Source organism: Rhamphochromis sp. 'chilingali' (genome assembly GCF_963969265.1).
Source record: "Rhamphochromis sp. 'chilingali' genome assembly, chromosome: 5".
Lineage (NCBI taxonomy): Eukaryota > Metazoa > Chordata > Actinopteri > Cichliformes > Cichlidae > Rhamphochromis > Rhamphochromis sp. 'chilingali'.
Window position 1 is genome coordinate 39438884 of NC_137932.1, and position 18916 is coordinate 39457799.

General features: G+C 39.2%; 2 protein-coding genes across 3 annotated transcripts; both read left to right on the forward strand.

Annotated features, from left to right (window-relative positions):
- Window positions 1–2543: 2543 nt before the first annotated feature.
- Window positions 2544–5964, forward strand: nppc (natriuretic peptide C). The gene is made up of 3 exons (XM_080883178.1): window positions 2544–2786; window positions 3865–4162; window positions 5415–5964. The coding sequence occupies exons 1-2, from the start codon at window positions 2694–2696 to the stop codon at window positions 4135–4137; spliced, it is 366 nt and encodes a 121-aa protein (XP_080739304.1). The 5' UTR covers window positions 2544–2693; the 3' UTR covers window positions 4138–4162; window positions 5415–5964.
- A 5127-nt stretch (window positions 5965–11091) lies between these two features.
- ncl (nucleolin) lies at window positions 11092–18433 on the forward strand. Of its 2 annotated transcripts, none has more exons than XM_080883731.1 (16): window positions 11092–11247; window positions 12298–12399; window positions 12498–12600; window positions 13018–13149; window positions 13513–13749; window positions 13959–14111; window positions 14332–14409; window positions 14557–14680; window positions 15085–15221; window positions 15310–15436; window positions 15605–15741; window positions 15949–16078; window positions 16417–16550; window positions 16755–16881; window positions 17209–17483; window positions 17687–18433. In XM_080883731.1, exons 1-16 carry the CDS (start codon window positions 11230–11232, stop codon window positions 17749–17751), a joined length of 2079 nt encoding a protein of 692 aa, XP_080739857.1. In that variant the 5' UTR covers window positions 11092–11229; the 3' UTR covers window positions 17752–18433. The 2 variants fall into 2 exon arrangements, with proteins under 2 accessions (XP_080739857.1, XP_080739858.1); XM_080883732.1 differs by having other exon boundaries at window positions 13513–13745; window positions 13958–14111.
- The last annotated feature ends 483 nt before the right edge of the window (window positions 18434–18916 follow it).

The following is an 18916-nucleotide window of genomic DNA, read 5'->3' on the forward strand; positions in this document are numbered from 1 at the left end:
TTATAGGACTTTCAAATGCTGGCGATCTGCTGATTAATGACTTAGTTTTACAGTATAGTATTGATCCAGTAACATGTGACTTTGAGGGGTATTCGCTTTTCGGCATAGCAAATACTGCCACTCTGTGTTCCAAAACAGATGGTGCTGCCTGAGATTTCTGCTCCACTATGTGGGGCCTCGACTGCTCCAGAAACACTCCACACTGCAAAAAGTATCTTTTTTTTTTTTTACAAGGGTTTTTGTATTGTCTCAAAATGTGCGCATATCTTTAAATTGGTCAATTATTCTCAGTGAGGTGACTTTTTAATTTAAACTTCCCTTGACAACATGCCGTTTAAGTGTTTTAGTGATTGATTGCAACTTATTTTAAAACATTTTTAGATCATCATTGTTCTAACTGCATATCACCAATTAATAGTGACAGTTCTATGTATATCTTAAAGCAGGTCACACGGCATATGTAACCAACCGTGGGTGAGCTTACGAGTGTTAGGCAACTATACATCAATGTCAGGCTGTTTGCAGTATCAAAAACGCTTCTTTAAAGTTGAACTTTCTTGGTTTACACTGTTTGAAACATGTGTGGTCAAACTTTAAGATTTAACAAGAAACTACTCTCTCAACCCTGGAAGTGAAGCAACTCATGCATGTGTCACACTTCTACAGAAGGGTTACTCTCTTACAGAGTTCCTTTTTAAAAAATCCTGAGCATCAGAAACTTTTCTTGGACACTTCCAAGGTGTTTCCACCAAGGTGTTTCCACCATATTCCCAGCCCCTATAGCCATCTCCTTTATTCAGTTCTGGCAAACCAGTCATTACTGGTTGACATAAAACAGGTGCAGCAGTGCTGGACACTAAATTAAAAACTCTGGTTTTCTGCCAAAAGTAGACAAACCTGGTGCAAATTGCTTAAATACAACTACATTCATTTATATGTTAAAAAAAAGAATCCCCAGCTGCAGATTAAAGCTAAATTTGTTACACACTTTAGTGCTACAGTAGTTTTTTCCGGTAAGACTTACTTGTAACACTTTAAAAATGAAAAAGCATTCATTTATAGATATGATGTATAGAAGTATATAGCTTGAGAGTGCTCTTTGTTGATTGGCATTCTCTAAACCAGTAAGAGGGGTTGAAAGGCTGCGAGCCATAAAGGCTTTTCCTTACACTAGATTTTATACCGACACCCATTCAACTGTTCTTCTCTGGACTTGTGGTAAAGTAACATAGTCTGTATGAAAACCCATCATCACTCATTGGTTGGAGTCAGCAGCTAATGCCAATTTTTAAGCCTAAAGTAAGTATAAACATATTGACTTCTGTATAGTTTCACTCATTTGTGCAGAGTCACCCTCCTCCTGGTTTATAGAAGTATCGCTGGTTAAATATCCTGCATATTGACGGCACTCTGCAGACTCACAGGCTAAAATTTAAGAAAGCAGCAGCTTTTCTTAGTGACATACCAACTTTGATTCAAGAATAACAGTATAAATTATTTCTGGACACTGGTGTGGTAATCATTGCTTAGGGTTCATGTCTGTGCCTCCTTTCTGAGTTGGGGGTGACTGTCTGAACAGTCCCACACATCCAGTGTGTGTTGGAGTAGCCACAGTAGTTCTGAGATTCTTCTCTGTAAGTGGACTACCTGATCTAAAGACAGAAAACAAACTGTAAGATACCGCCATGAAACACAAAACCATCTAATTAAAAGGTTTATGGGGAATTGCCATTTACATCCAGACACATGACATGACTTATAATGAGTGTCTCTGTTTTTTTATGAATCAGCATGAACCGTCTGAGGTTTTTTCGGTGTGAATCCCCCTTAGCTGATGTCATGCTCTGATGTAAATAACGTCGAACAAATGACTTAATGGGGTTGTTTAATAATTCCATCTCTGTATGTTTGCATTCCTCTGTATAATAATAATAATAATAATAATAATAATAATAAGTTTTACCCTTTAAAAAAATAAATGAAAAACACGGGGCTTGAGTGGCGCAGTAACACATCAAATTATTTCTGGTAAAATTCCGCTTTGTGCCTTCCAAAAAAGTGATTAGATGAAGAAAATCACATTTGAATTTCTGGAAGGTATCTAAAAAATGACCTAATTCCTTTAATTCCAGCAGCAGACTCTGAATTTTCGCTTAAAGAAAACAGGATATGTCATCCACGCGCAGCATATTGTATGTCTTTTTAAGATGTTCCGCAGCACAGACGGTTGGCATCCTAGAATTCATTTCACTGCCAAAGTCGCTCTTCAGCTCTTGACGCGCAGCCTTTGAAACCACCTTTGGTTTCAGCTGTTGCATCTCAGCCAGAGGTCTAAAAGCTTAAAGTCTGTGCCTTTTGATAGCTTATAGCCTATATCATTTTCTCTAACACAGCGATGACCGGAGCTTGTGTCATTTGCATTTAATTAATCCCTGGCATGACGTGCTTAGAGGCAGGTACAAAAAACAGTGAATAGGCGAGGAAGGAGAACCATTACGCAGGTTTTCATGACATCACCATGGGCTGGCTATAAAGCGGCGAGGATTAATACACAGAGTTAGAGAAGCACTTGAGGAGCTTTGGAGTAAAAAACGGACTCTCCTTGTGTTTAGAAGCTGATTGGCTGAAGCTAACGTCCTTCGATCTGAACTGCAGCGCAGAGGAATCCCCGAACAACTGCTAGACTTGTCAAAATGAACTTGTCATACTTTGTAGCGTGTGGACTTATGGTCACCTTACTTTCAGTGAGGATGGGGGCAAAACCTTTAACTCAAGCGCAGCAGAAGGTAAGAAAAAGTCACTTGTATTGTTATTACTGACCAGGAGAACCTTTTGATTGGTTTGGACTGAAGCTGCTGGAAGCTGAATACTGAAGAAGCAGCAGCAGCTGTTCTGTGGCACAGGTCCTCCAGGACAGTAGCTTTGCGCATCATATTTCACAATTTGGTTCTTGTTAAGCTGTTGGGGAAAATCTCTCTTTTTCCACACTCAGAGTGTAACACCCCTGTCCACTTGCACTTTATTTACAAACAGACGGCATGTTCAGTGACATGCAACCAAAACAGCCGGTGAAAGTTTGTTTCCGAGCATCCCTGTGATATTTTTAGACTTTAAATCGCCCATATGCGATTTTTTTTAAATGAAACCACATATGGGGAAAACATTAAAATTCTTAGTTTACAATAACTCTGAAAAGCTATTATACTGACTATCAACATCATTTTTGGAATTTTATGTATTTATTACTTGTACTCAAAATAAGATTTACCAAACCAAAACAAAATTGTGCGTAAAATCGCAATTACGCATAGAATTGAATAAAGCTGACCCTTTAAAACAATACTCGTTTGAAATAATGTTGTAATTATTTTCTAAGCTCAGTAAAATTTGGAGTGTTGGAGGTCTTCGTTACAGTCTACTTTACGAACAGATAAGTAAGCTACAGGCACCTGTTTTAAGTTTGTTTATTTTTTGTCTTCACTTTGAGAGCGAGGTGTCAGAGTCGGTAACTTAATAAAACAGAAGTACTGCACTCTTCTTCAGGGGTTTCCTTCGAGGTTTGAACCTCATGACTGGAGCCTCTCGTGGATCTTTTCCAAAGTTGTTTTTGGTTAGATGATACAAGTTAATGGATTCTTGAGTGCCGTGCTGTGAGAAAAATGCCAACGCGTGCCCCCGGCCATTACGTTTGTGAAAGCGTTAGAATATATGCCAAGCTGAGGTTTACCTCAAACATTTAGCATATAATGACTACTCTGTTGAAACGGGCACAAACCATAGATTTCACTTTCATCAAAAGCATTTGTCTTTGCACAATTTATTTGCCTGAGGGAGAGATTGTTTATTTATTTTCTTATCTTTCAGTCTCTTAGAAGTTTGCTGGGCGAGGAGCTGACGGAGTTTCTGGAGTCGGAGGAGAGAGAGAGACGGCTCGACGCTGTGCGCACTCGGATACGGTTACTGCGCGATTTACGGGTGGACACCCGGGCCAGAGGCATGTGGGCTCGTCTCCTCAACGATCAACCCCAAAACAGGAAACACAAATCGGGAAGCAAGAAGGCTGGCTCCTCGTCACGGAGTGGCTGCTTCGGACACAAGATGGACAGGATAGGCACCATCAGCGGCATGGGATGCTAGGGTTGGAGCAGCGCTGCAATGAATGGTGAGTGGTCGCTCATATCAGTCCCACTTTAACATTATGCAACATTAACTGTAGCAGCAAACAGTGACATGTAAACAGAGCCCAAAAGCAACAGGGTGAAATGAAATGAAAGAATGAATGCTGAAAGATAAAAGGGAGACAAATTACAATCAGGGATTTTAAAAAAGAATGGCCTAGTTAATTAAATGGACATAATAATCAATTTTTTAATATTGTATTTATTATAATTTCCTGTTGGTATTCCTCGCAGTTAAATGATGATTTTACAGGATTATCTGTCATATACATAAGACACATGTATTTATGCAGCATTGCATGGTTCAGCTATGGAAAATATTGTGGTTCACTACTGCCTTTGACTTAGAAATATTCAATCTAGGGAAATAATCAAGCCTAAACCTTCTAGCATTAGAATCAGAATCAGAAAGGGTTTTATTGCCAAATGTTGAGCGGGTTTACAACATTAGGAAATTGCTGCGGTGCTTCAGTGCAAACATGCTGTTATAAATACTGTTATAAATTAAGCTTAAATAGACATGAAAATAAAAATGAGAATAAGAATTAAAAGTGCTAAGTAGATAGATATTACCTCCTAGAACAGGATAATCTTAGTCATCAGTTTAAGTGGATAGCCCGCTTAAGCTGATGTATGGGAAAGAAACCAGTGAGCATTTAGGAAGTCCACTCTTGTATCTGTGCACATCATTATGAATGATCCCATCTGCTTCTATAACACAAGAACAATATATCACATTTAAGAAAAAGGGCAGGGAGATATCGAGGACGGAAGTGGGGTTGCAGAGACACATTCACACACATATTTGGTTGTCAAGATGTTTCTTGGAAACACATTTGTTTCACTAAGTGTTTTTAACATAAACTGAAAAGGGGGCTGTGTGGGTTAATTAAGTACTGGGGAATCTAAGTGACACACGATTAGTCCTGAGGCTTCACACCTTTTTTCGATTTTATGGTAAACTCTGACATCCCTATGGGGGAGTGTTAGTGACTAACAATGGGTGAGTGTGTTTTTCATTGGTTAACACCATACGGGTGAGTTAATCTAAAGTAAAGTGGTTAGATGAGAAGTGAGTTAATGAGTAAAGAACCAACAAGTAAATTTGGAGATTCCCTGACTCCAAATTCCATGTATTACGTTAACAAAAGATCGAATAAATGAACATGTGCTTATGAGGCTGACCTTGAAAGACTCTGTCTAACCTTTTGCTTTTGTTTTCCTCTCTTTTTCTAGATCTCTGGACGACGTGTTTGTTTGGATGACAAAAGTTGAGTTTGTTCTTACCAGAAGGGGAAAATAAAGAAAAACTCATCATGATTGTTCTATGGTACGAAAGTCACCATGACCAGCATAAACAAAGACTTGGATGACAATACTACAAAATCCTAATATAGACATATATATACAATAAATATGCAGGTATATATACATATATACAGTACATATATGTATAACATACAACATGGTCAACAGATACAAACACAGATGGGTAGTACAACATGGCAGACAATGGTGTAAAAAAAACTACATACCGCAAAGCTGTATATTGTTGCTGCTGCTGCTGTACATTCATGTACTTCATCGTTCCCTGCATAAATGTATTTATGTTTAAAATCTATTTATATGTTTATAAAAAAAAGAGATATTTATAAATATGGATTTTTATTTATGTAACATTTTGGAAATGGATGCAAACTGTAGGTCAGTTCTGTTTGTTGCCTTTTTTCCCCATTTGTCTCAAATAGTTGTAAATGTTTTCGAAAACGATAAAACAGACATTCCATGTGCACTTACATCTTTGATCTGTGCGTCTTTGTGTGTTCCGTGAAACTAGTCAATTCTAGTTTGTGAGCATTTTCTGCCTGGCTTCTGGAGGTTTTGTCAGAAGAGAAACAAAGACTGCCCTGCTGTTAGATGGAGCGCCATTCATTTTTATTCAGTTCAATTCAGTTTCATTTCTATGGCACCAATTCACATAAAACAGTGACCTCGAAGCGGTTTATGTTGTAAAGACCCTACAATATTAGAAAGAAAAGAAAAACCAAGCAATCATTTGACCCCCTTTGAGCAAGCTCTTGTTGATGGTGGGAAGAAAAAACTCCCTTTTAATAGGAAGAAACCTTCACAACCAGGCTCATGAGGGGCAGCCATCTGCTGTAGCCGGTTGGGTTGGTGTTACAAAAGGCACACTTTGGTACAGAGAGCCAAAGTTTAACATTTACTAAAGATTTTATCCTGCTTGGATATTGAAAAAATGTTTCAAACATTAGCAAATATCTGAAACTCTGTGTTATCAGATAACATATTTATATGAAACAATAAAGATTTGTTGGGTGCTGCATCTATACTCCTGCATTCAACCTGGCATGATTGTACCCACACCGTCGAAAGCTCTTGCACAAATTTGCTGCACAAATAGAAGAAAACACTGAAAACTTAAATTTTGACTTAGAGCGATCTTTAGAATTCAGGCAATAACGCTGTAATCCCCAAATAACCCATCATGTTGACCACTAATTAAAAAGATGATAGGAAGCCACATGTTCCTCTAATTCTTCCACACATTACATCCGGTTACCAGTTGGTAAATTTAAATATTATTTAAAATAAGCAGTAAAATCACCTTATAATTATCCATCCATCCATTCTCTTATGCTTCTCCAATTCATCATAGGGAGGAAGGAACAGGATACATCCTGCACAGACAGCCAAACTGTTGCAGGAATAACATACTTTAACATTATATAAAGATGATATATAAGCAAAATGGCTTTTTTATCTCGTAGTTTCCAAACTAAAAGGCTTAAAACAAGACAACAAGCATATAGAGAAAAGCCCATATATGTGCGATATTAAAAAGGAAAACAAACACACCCAGATTATAATAATGAAGCATAAAAAAGACGACAAATTGTGCTCAGTTGTGAAACCGTAAAAAGGTCCATTGCTCAAAGGTTTCATGGTGTAATTACACTAAAGGGGGTGAGAGCCACAAAAATACAGAGAGAACACTTTACAAGCTAATGAATACAGTGAAGTCAATGTAAAAGTCTTTTCAAAGATTTCCTTTCCAATACCGTGAAACATGATATTTATGGTGTGATTGTTGTGAATGTGTGCATCTGACTTTGAGGTTGCTACTGATTTGCAAACTGGAGAGATGCACAGCTGACAGAAGCAAACTGAGAGTACTCGTTTACTGTGAAAACACATTTACAATCATAAATTAGATGTGTTTGTCTCTTTTTTGTGAACCTATATTATTGACTGTAGGAAGGTCATACTCATAGTAATAGAACTTTAAACACACACACATACAAAACAGGCCTTGAGGTGGCCGGTGCTATAGAACTAAAGCCGAATTAAAGTCAATAATTAATTCACTGAAAAGAAAAGAACGTAATATCCAGTACTTGTTCAGAACAGCCTGCCTACCTAGCTGTTACACTACACACTAAGTGTAAACGCTACTCTGGAAAACACAAAGGCAACATGCCCACCTCATGTACCTGGTGTTCAAGAAACATGAGTCACATAAGTCTAAAAAAAAATAAAGGATAAAATAATAAAATGAAAGTAGTGTTTGGGGATCGTTATAACACCTTTTGCACCCACCAACAACAAAATAGAACATACACTGAACAACAGCAAGAAATATATCAACACTGCTGTGTTAAATCCAGTGTGTTCAGTGGCAGAGCTTCCAGTTAATAAAAGCTTTCATCAAAGGCCAGCATATAGCCGTACACGGTCACATTGCCATGTGAATTTGTTTACTAGTTTCAATGTTGTTATATTTGATCTTTAACCATTCTAAAATACAGCCACTGAATTAGACACACGTGTTCAGCTGCACGATTAAGCAATTAATTTAATGGTCCAATGACATGACAACAACTCAGTGCATTCAAGCATGTAGATATGTTAAAGATGTTCTGCTGAAATTCAAAGTGAGCATCAGAATGAGGAAGAAAGGGGGTTTAAGTGACTTTGAATGAGACATGGCTGCCGGTGCCAGACAGGTCTGAGTATTTCAGACACTGTTGATCTGCTGGGGTTATCCCACAACACCATTTCTAGGGTTTAAAGAGAAGTTTCTAAAAACAAAAACAAAAAAACAAACATCCAGTGAGCAGCTCTCTAGATGAAAATGTCTTCTTGATGACAAGGGTCAAAGCAGAATTGGAGACTGTTTTGAGCTGACAGGAAGGCAAGAGTACCTCCAATAAACATTTGTTACAACTAGGGTATGCAGAAGAGTATGCACAACATGTTGAACTTTGAAGAAGATGTGCTGCAGCAGCAGAAGACCGCAAAAGCTGCCACTCTTGTCAGCTAAGAACAGGAAACTGAGGCTATAGTTCACACGGGCTCAACAAAAATGGACGACAGCAGACTAAAAAAATGTAAACTGGTCTGATCGGTCATCATTTGGATGTGAGGATCAAAATCTGGCATGCAAGCATGCATCCATCCTGCTTTGTATCAGTGATTCAGCTTGCTGCAATGGTGAGAGGGATATTTTCTTGGAACACTTTGGGCCCCTTGTGTCCACCTGTGTATTGTTGCTGACCATGTGCATTCCTTTATGACCATCTTCTGAAGGTTGCTTCCAAGAGGATAACGAGTCACAAAGCTCAGATCACCCAAATCTGTTTTTCTCAACATGAGTTCATCGTATTGAGATAGTCTGTGCATTCACCAAATCTCAGCCCAGTAGAACACATTTGGGATGTGATGGATTGGAAAATTCACATCATGGATGTGATGCTGACAAGCTGCAACAACTGTGTGACGCTATCATGTGTGACGCTTTTAGTACCATATCACCCCATTAGGGCTCTTTGCTCTCAGACTGCTGGTTTACTTGTTGTTCCTAGAGTATTTAAAAGTAGAATGGGAGGCAGAGCCTTCAGCTTTCAGGCCCTTCTTCAGCTTCCAATTTGGATTTGGAAGACAGACACTATCTCTGCTTTTAAGATTAGGCTTCAAACTTTCTTTTTGATAAAGCATATCAGGTGGATCAGGTGACCCTGAATCCTCCCTTAGTTATGCTGCAATAGGTGTAGGCTGCCGGGGGATTCCCATGATGCACTGAGTGTTTCTTTTTCAGTCACCTTTTTCACTCACTGTGTTTAAACACATCTTTCTATTCAATTATTATTAATCTCTGGCTCTTTTCTACATCATGTCTTTGTCCTGTCTTCATCCATTTACCTTCAACCGGTCGCAGCAGATTGCACCCCTCCTTGAGCCTGGTTCTACTGGAGGTTTCTTCCTGATAAAAGGGAGTTTTTCCTTCCCACTGTTGCCAAAGCACTTGCTCATAAGGGGTCATATGATTGTTGCTGAAAGACAGCAGTGAATAATTGAACAAGAGACAGAGTGACAGGAGGGTTTTTGCAAAGAGGCACACCTATTCATTCTGCAAATTCAGCATAGACACTGCTGTGTAGTTGTATGTACCTTTGTTATTTCAATGTGGCAATTTCAGTAGCTCTTTTTCTTTTGTAGTTGTTGTTGTTGTTTTTTGTGGGGGTTTTTTTACACAAAACAGTTTTTTCAGTTATACTGATATGCTTTAAAACCACCAACAGTGGGACGACTGTAATAATTAAACACAGTCAACTACAGTTGTGATCACAAGTCCAGAATGTCACAGCAAGACTAAGAAAAGGGGCAAAAGTTGGACAGAATGCAACATTTTGTACAGGTAGACAGGTAGAACAATGGCTACTCTGTGAGCTTTCTGACTACAAAAGATATTGAAGTTCAAGAGAATGGTTAGATTATCATTATTATCATTATTATTACAAAGAAGAAGGGACCAATAAAGTTACATTATCTTTCTCAAATCAAAGGTAGTTGTAATTCACTGAGACTAGTCCGTAAGACCGAGTGATGTTAAATGCAATGCTGCCTCTGTGTGGTGTTGAGGGTTAATTACTCAAATGTGCTCTTCATGTTGCCCTGGGAATCAGCTGGTTGGCTCCAGGATTCAATTGTGCAACAGAAAAACAATGTATGAATATTTATATTTAAAATTATCTACAATGTAAAAGTAACTTAATGGCAATTAAAAAGAGGTTCCTTCACTGAGGGGAAAAAAAAGCCTAAATATTATTATTATCATTTTAAATGCACGCATCTACCAAAAAGGCAACAAATATCTATTGCTTACATCCTTCCTGTGTGTAGTCATCCTTGCAAAGGCAAACTCCGAGCATGGAAAAACCTTATGTAGAGGGGGTTTTTTTTAAGTTTTATTTTAATGTATACAGTTACATGAAAAACATGTACTAAAACTGGACTGAACTACTATGTATACCCCACTTTGAAGTATTTAGATTATACTATACTATACTAGTTGGGAACTATCGCTGTTTAATAGTGTAGCGTGTACCTCGTGGTGGACTACACGTGGTTGATCGTTTGGCAACCGTGCCGAACCACGTGGCCATGTAAACAGCTGCATGGGATATGTGACAATAAGCTGTATATGGTTTCTGTAGCGTTAAGTCCGGGAAATTGCAGAAAATAGTTTTCTTTAAGATTTTAACTGTAAACATCTATAACTATACGTATATTAAAAACTAAACCATGATAATAATAATAATGATATAATAGCAATGTAATTAATACATGTTCATATTAAATACAGACTGTCATAACATTGACTTTAAAGGTTAAACACGGTAGATTTGACAGTGCTGCCTCGTGTTTTTGTCATGTATTTAGTGATATAGTGAGACGAGAATAGTTATACAGTATTTCCTTAGAGTAGTAAAATTCAATGTTTCCTGTATGTGGGGTGAGGCGCGGGCACGACGCAAATACATTAGCTTGTGATTGGTAGAGATAGTCATGTGGGCGGGTCGGCGAGAGCGCGCGAAGAAGGGGAGTACCGAGCGCGTCTTCGTCGTCTCTGTCTTTCCTGTCCAATGTCCCATCGAGTAGGCAGGTCCACGTGCATACATTAGCTATTCTTTTTTAAATTCATCTTCAGACGTCCAGCTTCTCGTGTTTTATTGAAACACACAACAGCACAATGGTGAAGTTAGCAAAGGTAAGATTACGTCATTCTATTTTAAAAAATAGTGCGTGCGTTTGTAATAGAAAGAAGGCTTGTGTTTACGCACGAGGCCTTTAAGCAGAAGTTGGTGCGTTTGTTAAAAAAAAAAGGGGGTGAATTCGCGGAAAAAGAAAATGTCCGCTCAGGTAAAGCAGCGATTGTCGCCTTTTTTCTTTTTTTTTTAAATGAATCAACATGGTGGTGGTGTTGCCGCATTTACTACGCCTTTTTCGTTTGCGATCAGCCATGTTTGTGCCTCGCTTTTGGCTCTCTGGCCTGCTAAGCTAAACCGCTGCTTAGTGTGGATTTCGTGCGCGCTCTCGATTTAAGTATGGCGTATAGAAAGACTAAAGCAAAATCAATTTATGGCCAGCCTGCCAACCTGTACCAACATTTGTTAGAAAACTGTTGTAAAAACCGAAAATTTGAGCACGCGGCTAGCTTAACCACTAGCATTAGCGCATTCATACCCGGACTTGATTCTAATTTACTTCATTTTGTGGAAATATTGGTAGTTCTCGGTGTGAAGTTTAAATTGCCCCACTTAAAAACTTTGTCACGTAACGGACTTTCTAGATAACTGTTCGGCATATATTTTTATATATATATATATAAATATAATTTTTTAATGCTTGTCAGCAAATGGTAAAATTACCCAGCATGCTAGCTGACCGACCTCTAGAGCTCCACGTGGGTTCTGTGCCTGCTCTGAGTGACACACGAGGCAAGCAACCAAAACCGAGAAACCCCATCGGCGCGCACAGTTATCATTTGAGTGGCTTATTTTAAACTCACGTAACCGTTTGCCGTTGATGATTTAATTATTGAACAAGCGGCACGGCTCTCCTGTTTTATATTTTAACCGTGGAATTCCACGTGGCCTAAAGCCCCCTCATGTTTGCGGACATGCTGCAGCGGGTGCCATGATTGTTAGACCCTCTTCTTTACCGGAATCTATGCTTGGCTACTTGTAGGGCTCCATTATTGTTGGGTTTTAAAAACATTGGTAATAACAATTTTTGCATTCCGGGATTTCTTTTGAAGGCAGCAAATAAGCAAGCAGCTCAGAAGAAAAAAGCCCCTCCACCCCCTAAAGAAGTTGAGGAGGAATCCAGCGAAGAGGACAGCAGTGATGAGGAAGAAGAGGTACAAAGACGTTGTCTCAAGTATTTTATGGCTAAAATGTAAAATGTGGTATTAAGTGTTTTTTATTATTATTATAATTTTTTTTTTTAAAACTGCAGGCTCCTCCACCTAAAGCGGTGAAGAAAGCCACACCAGCCAAAGGCACCAAAGTTGGAAATGGCACTCCTGCCAAAAAAGCAGAAAGTGAAGATGATGATTCTGGTAAGTAATAAAGGTCCAAAATGAAACTACTTGAATGATACTCATATCTCACGTATCTCACATAACCAGTATGTAGGTGAAATTTAGTCTGGACTTTAATATATAGAGATTGACCTACTTTGTTTGTTTTGATGTTTAAGGATCATCCAGATGTTAGAAAGTGAGTCCCTCTAACGTTATTAAATGCATCAGGCATCGCTCAGTTAAGAAAAACGTTGTTTTTGACATTTAGTTACAACAGTGAAACAGATGGTCTTTAGAAAGAAAACCTTCAGTTATGAAAACTGCTGTTTCCACTCAACTGGTGAATGTGTCGTGTTGTCTAAATTCATAATATACATTCTTGATCTAAACAAGATAAAATCTTAAAATGAGCATAATATTGTCTAAGACGATTTTGCTATTTATTATATATAGACGAATCAGAGGAGGAGGAGGCCCCCCCACCAAAGAAGACACCTGCAAAAGCAACTCCGGCTAAAAAAGCACCAGCCAAGGCAGCTGCTGCAAAAGCAGAGGAGTCAGATGATGATGATGAGGAGGAGGATGGTATGGCTTTTGGTATTGTGTGACTGATAGTAATTACCGTTGTACTGTGTTTTTAATAAAACTGTCAATGGCTTCATTTTAATCTGATCCAAGTATTTGTGCTAACAGTCTGGTGATGTAATGCATCACAAAACATCCTCCATTTCTTGGCATGCATGTGGTTGTTTAGTACTCATGTGTGTAATGTACGGAGGAAAAACAAAGACAGCGCTATGTCTTCGGTACCGGTGTGTATTTTGCTGTCTGCCGGTCCTATCCTCAATCGCTGTTACAACCTAATGCCCTTTTTTGAACTCTAAAGAGGTTTTGTTGAAAATTTCTGCAATGAAATGAACAAACTCGTTTTTTTTTTTTCTTGTCTAGATGAATCTGAAGAAGAGGCCCCACCACCCAAGAAGGCAGCTAAGCCTGCAGCAAAGCCCCCAGTAAAGGCTCAGCCTGCAAAGGAGTCCTCTGATGATGATGATGATGATGACGAGTCAGAAGAGGAAGCCCCTCCCCCCAAGAAGGCTACTCCAGCAAAGCCTGCAGCCAAGGCTGCAAAGGCTCAGCCTGCTAAAGAAGAGTCATCTGAAGAAGACGATGATGATGATGATGATGGTAAGACTGATCCTCACATTTTTTTGTTTTTAACAGGAGCCATTGAAATAGTTAACATTGTATGATGATCAACAAGGGACTTAATACTGATCACGTATGATGTCACCTTTTGAACTATCTGACACACAGTAATACTCGTTTTCAATGCACTTGAATTCGGCCACAGTTACTGTGAGATTTACGTCTTCGGCTTTGATTCTGCTTTTTAGACTCTGAAGAGGAAATGGACACTACTCCTGCTCCAGCAGCCACCAAGGCAAAGAAAGCAGGCATGGTTAAAGCCAAGGAAGAGTCTGAAGATGATGAGGAGGATGACGAAGATGATGACGATGAGGAGGACGACGATGAGGAGGAAGAAGAAAGTAAGTTTGGGAGTTTAAAAAAATAAATAAATAAAAATTAAGTGAAAGTGTTATTCTCCCAGTTCTTATAAAGTCACTCAAAAGTGATCACCACCCTATAATAAAGATGTGTGTGTGCTGTAAGATGGCTTATGTACTGTACTTTGTTGATGATGTGTACAATGAAGACTCACTGCCCCACTCACTTTCTCTTTTTGTCATCATTCTCCTTTCTGACTAGAACCCACAGCTGCGAAGAGGAAGGCTGAGAGCAAAAAGGACACTCCACCTGCCAAGAAAGCAAAGTCAGAAGGACAGGGTAAGAATAAATATATTCTGCCTGTTTTAATAAGCTTTCTTTACGTTTATCAACAAGAGGCTTAATGCTAATCCCAAAATGTCAACATAAATATCAATAATGCATTTTTACACCAAAAGTAATTGAAGTGTTTTCCCTGTTTGCCAGTGTTTTCTCTGTTTGTTGGAAACTTGAACTCAAGCAAAGATTTTGATGAGATCAAAGCTTCACTGAGGAAATTCTTCTCCAAGAACGGCCTTGAGATCACAGACGTCCGGTTAGGAGGAAACAAGTAAGAATTACATTTAAAACAAATCATAGTTAATCCCTTCTGGTTGGCTTATTCTTGCCTATCAAAATGCACTCGTTGGGTATAAGTGATTGATTTTGAGTGTATCACAAATATCAGATGTGTTTGACTGGTTCTGTTTGTATCACCATGTAGTTGAGATTAACATCTGAAGACAGTTTGGCCATAGCCGGTTGATAGAAACAAGTTAATGGTTTACTTGGCTTGTTAATATTTAACAGTTAACAAGTTAAATTTATGGTAAAATATTAAAGTATCCTGTCATTGTAACTGGCATGACAGCGCCCTTGTTTTATTTGTAAAGTTTAAAAAAAGAAGCTGGTCTGTGACACTTAAATTCATTGAAGGTGGCATGTCTGATGTTGCTTGCATTTTTAACTCTACAGGAAATTTGGCTATGTGGACTTTGCATCTGAGGAGGACCTGCAGAAGGGCCTGGAGCTCAATGGTAAAAAGGTCATGGGCCAGGAAGTGAAACTGGAAAAGGCCCGCAGCAAAGAAGGCTCGCAAGACACCAAAAAAGGTAATGGATGTCATGAATTGAAACATTTCTTTGTGGATGGAAAATAATTTTGTTCCTGTACTCGCTGACACTGACATATGGCCCACAGAGAAGGACGCACGGACACTGTTTGTGAAGAACCTTCCCTTCTCCGCAACGGCAGATGACCTGAAAGAGATCTTTAAAGACGCAGTAGAAATCCGGGTGCCTCCTGGCCAGAATACTTCAAACAAAGGGTAAGAACAAGCTAGGTTGTAAATTTTTTTCAGCATAGTAAACAGTTGAAGTTATGGGCAGTAGTTGTAGAACATGAACTGCTGATTAAGTTTCATCATTATCACTCAGTTCCTTTTTTTTTTTTTTTTTTAAGAGTATGTTCCATGTTTTTGTTTTGTTTTTTACAGTATTGCTTACGTAGAGTTCAAAACTGAGGCTGATGCAGAGAGAACGATGGAGGAGACCCAGGGCTCTGAAGTACAGGGGAGATCCATCATCATTGACTACACTGGAGAGAAGAGCCACATGGGAGCCAGAGCATCAGGTAAGCTTGAGATATTTTGTAGAACTGTGAGACAAGCTACTTGTAACAAGCAGTTCCAATAATTTCAATTATTAGAATGCATAAGTATCTATACTCTTAATGAAAGTGTCTGTGTTTGTATGGCCAATGCCAGTTCTGCAAATGTACTGATCTATAGTGAACATAACATAAGACAGCTGAAGAATGTTTCATCTTTTCTTTTTGTAGCATCTGAAGCGGCCAGCAAGACCCTGGTCGTGAACAATCTCTCCTTCAACGCAACAGAGGAAGTGCTGCAGTCCACATTTGAGAAAGCTGTTTCTATTAGGATTCCACAGAGAGATGGCAGACCCAAAGGGTGAGTGTCTGTGTGGCCACGGGTAACCCCAACGAGGGCTTTCAATCTTTCAAATGTAGTCATGGTGTGTAAAACACCTGCGCCTTCTCTTGAGCTCCTGTAAATCTTCCTCGTGATAGTACTTGGAGTCGCACGAGAAGTAGAGCCAGTGCACAGTTAGAACAGGCCTGCCCACCTACATGGGTGTTGCCTATGTCTGCTGTGCAACAATTACAGTAACCTTTCTAAAATGACAAAATGAAAACATTTTAACCCTAATAGCCCTCAGCGAGACATTCAGATGAAGCATTTAAAAACAGATGTTGACTCTTTTTCTATCGTTGTTCTTCTCTCCTTAGTTTTGCTTTTCTGGAGTTTGAGAGCACAGATGATGCTAAAGATGCTCTAGAAAATTTCAACAACACAGAAATTGAAGGCCGATCAATTCGACTGGAGTACAGCCAGAGCAGAGATTGGAACAGGGGAAACTCAGGTAGGTCATGAAACCAATCGGTTGTCTTTTTAGTTGAGACTCTTCCAGCTGTGATGAAATCTTTATCTCCTGAAACTCTGTGAAGATTCAAAGATAGTCAAGTCCTGAGCTGATCTTTCCATGAATTTTAATTTGTTTAATTGTTTAGATTTGCCCAGATGGGTATTATTTTGCTTATTTACATGATGCCATCTTCTCTACCAGGTCCAACTAAAACCCTGTTTGTCAAGGGTCTCTCTGAGGACACAACAGAAGAGACCCTCAAGGATGCCTTTGAGGGTGCTGTAGCAGCCAGGATAGTGACAGACAGAGATACAGGGTCATCAAAGGGGTAAGTTTGAACAGGTGCAAACACTCCTTCTCCAGCACTTCTCTTGAGCACCGCTCTGTCTAACAATGACAGTGTACGGTTTCGTATGAGAAGGAGAGCAAAGTCGCAGTTAAACAGGCAGCTGCCTTAGTGGCAGTTGCCCATGTCTGATGTGAAACAGACTCGATGTGGTTTGAATTGGATGACTTTGCTCAGATGAGTTATTTAAAAACCAATACTTCACCCGACAAAGTAAAATAGTTTAATTCATGGCACTGCATTAGAATTACATTTATTTATTAGAATCATTTTCCATTATCTCGTCCCCTAACCTGTCTGGCTCTATAGCTTCGGCTTTGTGGACTTCAGCAATGAGGATGACTGCAAAGCAGCTAAGGAGGCAATGGAGGATGGCGAGATTGACGGCAGCAAGGTGACTCTGGACTACGCCAAGCCCAAGGGTGAAGGTGGCTTCCGTGGAGGCCGAGGTGGCGGCGGCTTCGGCGGTCGAGGTGGCGGCAGAGGAGGCCGTGGTGGCTTTGGCGGTTTTGGTGGTCGTGGTGGCGGTGGAAGAGGACGAGGAGGACCTCGTGGAGGTGGACGCGGACGCGGTGGTTTCGGAGGTAAGGGATTAAACTCCTAAACCTGTGGCTACAATGGTCATCTTTTAACTGACTTGCAGCTTTAAGCTGGTAGATTTTTACATTTGTTGTTCCAAGAGTTAACTGAAACAGAGCGATGTCTAAGTGTGCCTCTTTATCTTTGTTTTGTAAAATAGCTAAACATGCTGCCTTGTAGATTAAGTTGCCCGTCTTTCTTGTTTCAGGTGGAAGAGGTGGCGGTGGCTTTGGAGGCAAACCCCAGGGGAAGAAAATAAAGTTTGATGACTAAAGTCTTAGTCTATTTTACTTTTTGAAAGGACTCTGGTTGCATCAGTTTTCAGAGCTTTTGGACATTCCACAAAGCGTCATTGGTATATATTTAACTGTTAATGGGCATTTTAGCCCTTTATTTAGACCCCTCAGACCTTCCATCCCCCTTCTGTGCCAGAATGGTACTTCTGACCTTTTCAGCTTAATCAAGACGTGAATACTGAATGTCCTAAATGCAAACCTGCACCTCACGCCCCTGAAGCACACTTGCTTTTCTGGAGGAATAAAATGGAATAGATCAGGTTCGCTGTGAAAAATGTTTGGTTTTGTCAGATACATTGTGTAAATTTAAACCGTTTGTATGATTTCGTTTTACCTTTTGTAAAAAGAAATACACTTGTATCCATATGTTTTGTTCTTATTTTGTCACTTAGTTTACTTTAGAAGCTAATTTTTACTGTAATGTGCAAAGCATATTTTGATAAGAGTTGAGTCCTTCCTCATGAGTTGGATGTTGAGAATGACAAATGTTCACATTTTTGCTTGTTTTGTGGGATGCTGTCGATGTCTGAGTTGCAAATGAAAGACCTCTAATCTATGTAACATAAAATATTTGTAGTGCATTGACTAATTTTTATTTTTTTTTTCCCCCATCTGACGATTTTCAGACGATTAAAACCTTGTATGTGGTGATTTTTAAATGACTCTTGCAATAATTTGTCTTCAAAGTCATGTCCTTTAGACAGGGTCCACTTTCACTAGTGCTGATCAGTTTCTCTGTCAATGGGATATGTGCAGACTTAAAGTTGTCTCTAATTAAACCACTACTCAAAAAAAACATCAGTTCCAGCTAAAGTTATCAAACTATTTACCAGTCTTCCTCTAATTTCAAAGGTTTGTGAAAAACTAACATAGTTTGAGAAGGAAATGATCTCGTTGATGTTTCAGTCAGGGTTTACTGACAAAAACAGACCATAGCACAGAAACCGTACTGGTGAAGGTTATAAATATCTTCTGGCCTCTGAAAGTGCACTGTGTACTTGTTCTGTTGCACCTCAGAGCAGTGTTAGATAATATTAATCACAATAGTCTACTACAGAGATCCTGTTAGTATTAAAAGATGCACTCCTGTGGTTGTGGTCACATATCTGATAGACAGTTGTGTATTTAAATTGGGAGTAATC

What these genes read in the sequence shown, in the direction of transcription:
- ncl (XM_080883731.1), top strand. An exon ending in GCAGTGATGAGGAAGAAGAG is followed by an intron (nt 12,400 to 12,497) that starts GTACAAAGACGT and finishes TTAAAACTGCAG; the next exon opens with GCTCCTCCACCTAAAGCGGT. An exon ending in CTCGCAAGACACCAAAAAAG is followed by an intron (nt 15,222 to 15,309) that starts GTAATGGATGTC and finishes TATGGCCCACAG; the next exon opens with AGAAGGACGCACGGACACTG.
- nppc (XM_080883178.1), top strand. Translation starts at nt 2,694, where the DNA reads ATGAACTTGTCATACTTTGTAGCGTGTGGACTTATGGTCACCTTACTT. An exon ending in TAACTCAAGCGCAGCAGAAG is followed by an intron (nt 2,787 to 3,864) that starts GTAAGAAAAAGT and finishes CTTATCTTTCAG; the next exon opens with TCTCTTAGAAGTTTGCTGGG.